The sequence below is a fragment of the Morone saxatilis genome, unplaced genomic scaffold, assembly GCF_004916995.1.
Source record: "Morone saxatilis isolate NCDOM2014 unplaced genomic scaffold, NCSU_SB_2.0 Contig5, whole genome shotgun sequence".
Taxonomy (NCBI): domain Eukaryota; kingdom Metazoa; phylum Chordata; class Actinopteri; family Moronidae; genus Morone; species Morone saxatilis.
The window spans coordinates 14,694,957-14,704,020 of NW_023340095.1; the positions used below are offsets into that span (position 1 = coordinate 14,694,957).

The window sequence follows — 9,064 nt, forward strand, 5'->3', positions numbered from 1 at the left end:
TTTCCCCCCCCCCCGCCCCCCTTTTTGCGCATCATTTCACCAACCTTTTCACTCTTATGATCTGATCCCTCATCGGCTTTATGTCCTGGAAGCTCTGCTGGTTGACGAGGCTGTAGACCAGAATGAATCCTTGGCCGTTTTTGATGTAAAGGTCCCGCATGGAGGCGAACTGCTCGGTACCGGCGGTGTCAAGGATCTCCAGCACCGAGGGCGAGGAGTCCACCTCGATCTCCTTGCGGTAAAAATCCTCTATCGTGGGGTCGTACTTCTCAATGAACGTCCCGGTGACAAACTGCACAGTGAGGGCGGATTTCCCGACCCCACCGCTGCCCAGGACCACCACTTTATACTCGCGCATCGTGGATTAAATCAAGTCGTAAGGTATCAGTCTCCGCGCGTCATTGAAATGAACTCAAAATCCCGTTCACCAGTCGTGTCCCATTTTGAACGGGTTGTCAATAACACAGTCTCGCTCGCCGCTGCTCAGCTATGGCAGAGCACAAAGACTCGCTGCCCCAAGATGGATTTCATTGTAGAAATTTCCCCCACGCAGGCCAGACACTGACAGCTACACGGGCGTCCGAGGACTGGCAAATTGTCCAAAACGTGCACAGGAGGGGGGGAGGAGGAAGAAAATATCGCCCGATGATGTGGACCGTGCGGGGTTCTCATCTGCTTAGCTCACCCCTCTCTGTGCATCCTAAAAAAACAAACTTGCTCCATCGAGGACGCTGGGAAAAACGCTGGCTCTCGCCTCCAGAATGAAGTGCAGGCGCAGATCGTTCTCGCCCGAGGCCGCCTCGGTTGGAGCGGCAGCAACTCAAACTGTTTGGGTACTTAATTAAAACAACTTGCGTCTCTTTGTTTCTTTTTCAGCATCTCTGGCGAGTCTCCGTCTCTCCCTCGCTCTCCAGTGCGATCCCAGCCGCCATACTCTCGGGTGGAGACCCACGGCCGCCGCGTAAACCAGCTGGTCCCCGCTCGGCTCCCGTACCGAGAGCAAAGAGGAAGAAAAAAAAAAGAGGAAAAAAAAGGATCCTCCCTCCTCTCAGACGGATGTGCAGACGGTCCAACGACGGCGTCCGCTGGCTGGAAACCTCACACGCGCCTGAATGGGAGCCGCGCGCGAGGCAGCCAGTCAGATGCGGCGGTTACGTTTCCGTTCATGTGTTAAAATTCCCATCATTCGGTTGCCCCGGTGACATCAAAAGAGAGCTCCTCCAATCACAGGGCCGGCTCGGGGATGTGTATCCAGGAGGAGGAAAATGCACCGGATGCTGTTGCTATGGTAACGCTGCATTTTTGTTGCTGCCGTGCAAAAATTTGAGAATGCTGTAAAATAAATAAATGAATGAATAAAACGCTGCTTGACCGTATAAAGTCGAGAGATGGGATAAATACTTATTGATCTGTAGCAGTGCAGGCTGCATTACCAAAGGCAACCGTTTGCTATTGAAGATCATTACATTTGAGAGACTTACAGTAAAACTTATAAGATATTGTCTGATTTTCCTTAGGGGAGACCAATCCAGCTTTCTCTACTGTGCACTGAAAGAGATCATTTTATTTGTGAATTGAGTTTTTAGCCTAACTAACAGAATCAATAAAACTTGCTGATCCTTAATTCTAGGGTCTTAGAATGATATTAAATTGATGGAAAATAAATGTATAGTATATGTAAGTCAAACAACAGAGCTCACACCAATGGCATTTACTTGACATTTATTTATTTGCAATATTAGATTTTACACAATTTGGAATTTACAGGAACAAAAAAACTATCACATGAAATGTTTAATTGTGCACAAACGAAGTAAGTTTGACAGATAAGTTTATATTGAGGCCAGGATGGAACCAAATGGCACTGGTACACAAGCCTTTCCTCAGGAGTGTGTTTTGGGGTTTATTTTAATGTCATTTTGGCCTCAAACTAAAAACTCATGTAGCAATAATTTCACAGAAAAGTGAAATGTGTTTTATTTATTAAGCAATATGGAATTCATAATTACTGAACAAATACAAACTTAGCAATAGATAAAAGATAAGGCAAAGTTCACAAAAAGCAGCACATCTTCTCAGCCGATCTGACTGTCGAGAAAGTGCTTAAGAGAAATGTTTCCATCAGTCAGTCAGACCAAACATTCTTACTGTCCATATCTTTGACTGGATGATCAAAATCAACAGCCTCCATGTGCAGGTGTATCCACGACATTCAAGCTTTTTGCCAGAAGGTGAAACAAACATTCGATTATATGCCTTTAATTTGAAGGTAAAATAAATAAGGGGGAAAAAATGTCATATATCTAATAACAAGCTAAACTTTGAAAGCAGTCATATTCTGATCAAGGTTTAAAAAGTCACTGGACCATCAACTCCCGACTTCCCGACTTGTGTCCGCAGGAGTTCAGCACTCTCCGAGGGGGGGTTATATTTTTTGCTGCAAGATGTTAACATGCAGTGGAAACCATATAAAACACAAAATTCACATTGCAAAATATTTTTTTATGCACAGGATCACTTACAGTGTTTCACACCATGGCATAGTAAAGTAAAATATCTGACAGTACAATCTAATGTGTTATTGTGAGGAGGAAAAACAATTTCATCACCTACAAAAATACAGTTTTTAATCACTGCAACTTCAGATTGCCTCAGCAACACATCAAAACAATTCAATGACTAACTATTATTACACTATTATGAAAGGTAACTTTTTTCGGAAAATGTGAACCTGTACAATGCACTTTTGTACATAAAAAGCAATTCTATGGCCTTGCTCATACAAAGGTTCGCTGTCCCTTACAGGTGACAAGGCAGTGACAAGGATTAAGTGTTTAAAGCGTCTCTTTACTTCAACATTCAATCCCTGCCCACAAGACGGCTTTTCATAGGCTAATACAACAGATCAAGGCCCTTTGAGGAACCTCCAGCAGAGCTAAAGTCAGTTTAATAAATTACATTCATCATAAAATAGAAGAGAATACATTTTAAAAGTGTTCTTTTCTAATGTTAAACAGTAAAATATTAACGTATACTCCTTATATTCCATCCAATAATGTGTAAAAGTTTCCACAAGGAAATTACATAAAGAAAAATTTCTGAACAAAATGCAATATCTCTTGGTGGATTGTCCGAGTTAATCGCACACAAGTGTACACACGTATTCAGTCACTTGAAAAGACATTGGAAACATTAAAGGAAAGGTTGATATTTGCACACACTGTTTGCAAAACAGGGAACTAAAATTAACATGAAACATGTTCAAGAGAGCATTACATATGAGTGGAAACTGTTTTTTTCCTTAACCAGACACAATACCCACTCTGCTGAAAGTTTCAAACAATTATGGGTAATTGCATAATGTGGTACCACACAAACAACTAAGCCTCACAAAAAAGCCTACCTCCTTAAATTCTACTTTACTACACAAAGTATTGTACTGTGCATAAAACTAATCAGGAAACATTGCCATACACTTAATCGTCTTAAAAGAGAAACAAAATAAAATTAAGATGTATATCAACTCTTATACATAGTACACACATGAGTGTGAGCATCGGTGAAAATTAAATGTAAGTCTAAAATCTAAGCAGGCATAAACAAAATACTAATGCACTGACATGGCATTTCAAAACAGCTCTTTCTACATGTGACTTAGGTAAAGTAGATTTAATTGAGTGATTTTTCACACAAAAGCCTTTTAAATATGCATGGATATCCACATCCGCGCAACTCTTTAGGCACTTGTAACATTCAAACAATACAGTACTGACAACTGACGGTAACATTAAGACTAATAGTTCACACACTGCTCAACCCTTAGAGGGTTACAAGAACCTTAGTCTGAATTTGAGCAGTAGTAATTTTACACCATTTTATTGAGCTAACTTCCATGGAGGGTCTTCTTAAAAGAGATGATTTGCCTGATCTTGGCCTGTGGTTTCACAAAGATATTTCAGACTGATCTGTAGTGTTAGTCCAGTCTTTATTTAGCTGTTAGATGAGTCTAATGCAGGTTAGGCTGTTTCGAGAAAAAACAAACAGACTGTAGGTGGCGGGATACACTGATGATCACATCCACTCTCATACTGGAGTCTCTTCAACAAAGAGACTTATTTTGAGCACCACCTTACCCCCCGTGACTAACTCAGAACAAATATGTTTCCATGGTAACAGTCTGTGACCCCTGCTGTCCAGTTTCACCAAACAAATACTACTAATAATAAAAAAAGACTCATAATTTGTGGTTTTCTAAGATTGTGGAGCGAGTAATGAGAGGTGAAAGAGTTTTTAGAGATCAAAGTAGCCTGTTGGAAATATGAGCAGTGAGCCCACATTAGAATCCACATCTCAGGGCTGATACACGTCTGCACTGTGCTGAAATTTTATACTATTGGACGTTTTTTGTGTTGTTTCGCCGGATTTTTAGAGTAAAATGTAACTGCTGAGCTGTTTAATGTGTTTACTCTATTAGCCATTAGACCTATTTAAGTAAAGTAAGTAAAAGTATATCTTTGTGAAACTGGCCCCTGAAGGGTAAACCACTTACAGGAAACCCACTGACAGAAAGTGTCAGATAATCTTATATATATATAATTTTTTTTTTTATAATAAAAAAGGCGCAATTTAACTGTTTGAATCATTGTTGTTTCACTGCCTTGAAGAGCAAATGGATTGTACAGTATTTTCTCTCAGCAAACATAGGCTACTGTACAGTATATGCGATGCAAAGGTACACCACGAGGTGGAGCACTGATCCTGTTCTCTGGGGATGACAGGGTAAACAATGTAGATGGACTACCCTGAGAACATCTTAAAGGAGCTTCCATCATTTTTACATTGTGGAGTTTAAAGTTAAAGTAAGTGCATTTTTACTAGTTTGTTTAAAATAATCTGGCACTTATTAAACAAGCATTAATGTGAAAAAACCTTTCTATTGGTTTACATAACACATTCAAGAAGGAAAAGCTGTTGGTCAGTATCACGATAACATTTGAACAATCTCCAATAAAGGAACCCTTTACACCTGGTATTAACATGTACTGTCTACACACTGAAAGCTGATTTCAGATTACATCTGTCATGCTCATCTCCTCCTCTGGAAATATTTACACAATTTAAAACTGTCAGTGAATGACATTTCTGTTTGTTTCCATATGAGTTAGTATTAAGGTGTTACTACTATATCTGCACTGCAAATGTGTTTCCTGGTTGAATTTGTCCAGAAAAGTTAGTTTATATGTATGAGGTTCCTATATGTAAGAGGCTAAATGCATCTCTGACCTTGTCAGGGGTTAAGGAAATACAAACCCAGATATTATGCACATAACTGAGGACGCATGTTAATGCAGGTGCAAAGGCGCGTACATACAATAATCTTCTGTGACACTTATCTAGCATTGTATAATTGTAGTAATTGAGCTATGTAATTTATTATGAGAGATCAAAGTAGTGTCTACAACTTCATATCAGCATGCAGCTTGTTGTAGGTTGTGTGTTGTGTTAACAGAGTATTTACAGAGCAGTTGTTTGGGGTCTTTAACAGCAGCAACATGGCACTGACTTCTGTTCCTGGTGGTTACTTGAGGATGATCTGTTGCAGAGGCAAAAGACATAGTCACTTAGTGGTTGCATACGGTGGAAATATAGTTGGTGTTTTTGTTACAGGACAGAGGAAGATCATCAGGTGCTCATTAAGAATTATCATTGTGATAGATTTAAAATTGATAAGATAAAATTAAATAAAACAAATACATTAACCCCATTAACTCCTGATATGGGTCTTAATTTACTATGAAGTCATAAGGCGAAATTAAAAAAGTTCCCATAATGTATGAGTTTTTCATGGCTGCATCATTACATTAAATTGGAACATTGCATAAGTGTCGTATGCATCATTTTATACAATTGCTTATCGTCCTATTAATTACCTCCATTCCAATTTAAAGTAAAAAAAACACTTTTTCACAGTTTTATGTGCATATGACACTACACATATGGAGCAAAAATGAGCTAAGAAAAGAAGAAAATGAGCAAAGTAAAGAATATTATTTTTGAGGACCAGGTATCTTACATTGACTCTTCTATCATCAAACCCATCAAATGTTTTAATCTGAGCAGCTGAGATTACCAAAATATAAATAATACAAATAGAAGTCATAGTCAAATGCGACACACAAATAGACACATATTAACATCACCATTACAAAGTTCCATGTATAAAAATGAAACCCTAATCAGAACAGCGTATTTTCACAGATGATACAATTAATGCAAGTAATAACTGATTAATATAACCAGTATGACAAGTACCTAAGCTACTATTGTTATTGTAGTTATTAGATTTCGCTAATCACTCTTAACATGTAAGATAACATTTTGAATAGCATACTGAGTGATGAAACAGACACTGACATCGAACAAAGCAAAAAACAAACAAACATGCAATAAAGAATATACGCAACACCACTATTTGCAGATGGAAGACCTCTGAATAGGTGATGTGTGTCAAAAGGGGAAGGGGTGAGATGCAGCCTAGTTCTACTGAAGGTCTACAGGTAGATGAAGCTTAATGATAGGCAATGCAAGCAGGGCAACGCTATGCTGACGAAGCAACTCCCCCGATTTAAAGATGAAGTACTTATTCAGAGCTCAAGGATTTATGACAGAAAGCTTTAAAAAGGAGCAAACCTGATTGGCTGGTGCTGTTGCTGCGTAGGGGACACTTGTGGCGGGAGAAGTGGCTGCAGAGACAGTAGCAGGCGTAGCACTGTACATCATGGGGACTTTTTCAGGAAGGGAACCATGAAAGCAATGAAAAGGGAGGTGGAGCATTATGGTAACCATAGCAATGTTTTTTTCTCTCTTGCCAGGCAAATACAAAAATGACATTAGCAGAAAGCCATCATTGAGTTAGACCAGCAGATGGCATGTGATCACACAGCAAAGCGAGACAGCAGGGGAGAACATAAAAGGGAGAGATAAAATTAGGAAATCTGTCCATAATTTGACATCCCAAAAGAGAAGGCATGTACAGCAATGCCAGCAGGCACAATCAAATTGTGTTCATAAGATCTTTGTTGAGTTTTAATAACTTGAAACATTTAAGTGAATCTCAGGGATGCTGATCAAATTTCCTAATCCATGGAGCATTGCAATTCTACAAACATGATCTACTAAAATGCTTATTTTTATCTAATGTTTAACTACCCAGTAGTTTAAGTGTTATTTAAAAAAGGATTATTATTATATTACTATATTATTATTTTACAAAGCTTGCTAATAAAAAACACACAAACATGCAACACATCAAAAATATTTACAGAAAAAAACCACCAATAAAATTATCCTGATTTTAAGATGTGGTTTTAATGTGGCTTCCAGATTGTTGCTTTCCTAATAACAAAAACGCAAGATTAATATGAAGGCTTAATCTGTGTTCCACTAATTATGAGACATAGTTCATAGGAAATAAGGAAGTGACCTACCAATGCTGTTGGGTGTCATGCAAAAGACAGAACCTGTGTGATCATAAAAAAGGAAAGAGAGACTGTGTTTTAGTGCAACGGACACAATATAGTCAACACTAGGCCTGAGCCCACATAAAAGCATCTTCGGTGTATTAAGCATACACAAAACATGCAGATTAAATGAAGCTGAGTAATGTACTACACCTCTTTATAAGTTCAGAGCAAAAAGACAAAACACCTATTTTTGATTAACAAGTGGGATAAGTGTGTACAACCTTTTTTGAGTTGCCATAGCAGGTAAAGCACAGGTGTAATCAATGACATTAATTATGGCTTAGTGCCCCATTAAGCCATGCCACAATCATCATGCACAGGATTTTTTAGAAGTAATTTTCAAATGTCACAGTAAGAAAAGTACAGCTGTAAATAATAAAATCAATGATGGTTGAATTCCAATTCAGCTGCTTCAGCTCCAGGTTCCTGGCATTGTGCGTGCTGAGTCACTGTCACACTGTCATGATTTACTGGTACACTTCATTGGAACAGAGCCATTGCTAATATTAAATAATAACAACTGTACTTTTCCTACTATGACAAGTTTAAATGTGTGGTATGAAAAAGGCCTATATTAGGTCATTGTAATTGGTGAACCTACTATAAATGGAATGCAGCCATGGTCAATGTTATTAGTAGAATGTATTTATATATTGCAATGACATGTCAAAATGTCTAAAAAAGGTCAAACTCTGACTCTTTAAAGTCAGGATTAAGATTAATATCATTTTATAATACTAATTCATAAAAATCTTTCCATGGTAATTGTAGTTCTGCTGATGATACAGACCTCAAGGTTTAAAGTCAAATGAAAACATTAAGTGTGTATGATATTTGTAAGCAGTGTTTACCCCCATGAAAAAAAGAGTCTAATTTTAAAATAGAAAAGTGCCTTTTTAGCATTGAATCCACAACAAGTTTAGAGGCTCACCTGTGGGATAAAATGCAGCAGTGGGCTGCTGCAGCTGTGTGTTGGCCAGAGCCTGTTGGTAGTGCAAAAAACTGGGGTTGAGGAGAGAGCTTGCCCAGCTGCACTTCTCAAGAGCTTGTCTCTTTGGTAGCGGTTGCAGGACACTGTGAGGAAAGCCCTGAAAAGTAACAAAAGGAGACATGACACACCAGAACTTCCCAACTGTCCATTCTCTCTGTTCAGCTACTTATCTTAACACACTTAATATTTAGTATTCACTTTAAATAATATGAACAGCAAACAAAACTACAAAATTAAGGTGGCATATCACAGTGGAAAAAACAAACACAGTTTACAAAAATGAATGGAATAATGTCAACCAATTTTTTTTTTTAAATATCTTACAAATGAAGCACTTAAAGACTGATGGTGACTGTGTACACAAAGACTACATGAGACTTGAAGAAGCTTTAAATCACAATGACAAAAATTAAAAGTTATTACAGTACAATTAATAGCTACAACCAAAGCAAAAGGTGAAAATACCAGGTCTACAGTTGCCTCGAGGGATCGCTTCATTGCTTTGGCAGTCGACTGAGTCTTTTAATAGCAGGCAGCGAGCACATGATGG

At 38.3% G+C, this 9,064-nt stretch overlaps 2 protein-coding genes across 8 annotated transcripts in view; both read right to left on the reverse strand.

Moving 5' to 3' along the window:
* LOC118339479 (ras-related protein Rap-2a) overlaps positions 1–1,021 on the reverse strand; it is a 14,698-nt gene extending 13,677 nt beyond the window's left edge. The window contains exon 1 of the mRNA XM_035677126.1: positions 45–1,021. Coding sequence (XP_035533019.1) covers positions 45–358 — 314 coding nt within the window. The 5' untranslated portion in view covers positions 359–1,021. The remainder of the gene's footprint in view (positions 1–44) is intronic.
* A 684-nt stretch (positions 1,022–1,705) lies between these two features.
* The window catches only part of LOC118339480 (muscleblind-like protein 2a), a 16,852-nt gene continuing 9,493 nt past the window's right edge, over positions 1,706–9,064 (reverse strand). For 3 of the 7 annotated variants that reach the window (XM_035677131.1, XM_035677127.1, XM_035677128.1), the window contains exons 6-9: positions 8,980–9,033; positions 8,455–8,611; positions 7,488–7,520; positions 1,706–5,593 (exon numbers count right to left, since the gene is read on the reverse strand). In XM_035677131.1, the coding sequence (XP_035533024.1) occupies positions 5,469–5,593; positions 7,488–7,520; positions 8,455–8,611; positions 8,980–9,033 (369 nt within the window). In that variant the 3' untranslated portion in view covers positions 1,706–5,468. Of the gene's footprint in view, positions 5,594–6,690; positions 7,396–7,487; positions 7,521–8,454; positions 8,612–8,979; positions 9,034–9,064 lie in introns of all 7 variants that reach the window. The other 4 variants (XM_035677129.1, XR_004797311.1, XM_035677133.1 and 1 more) reach the window with 4 other exon arrangements.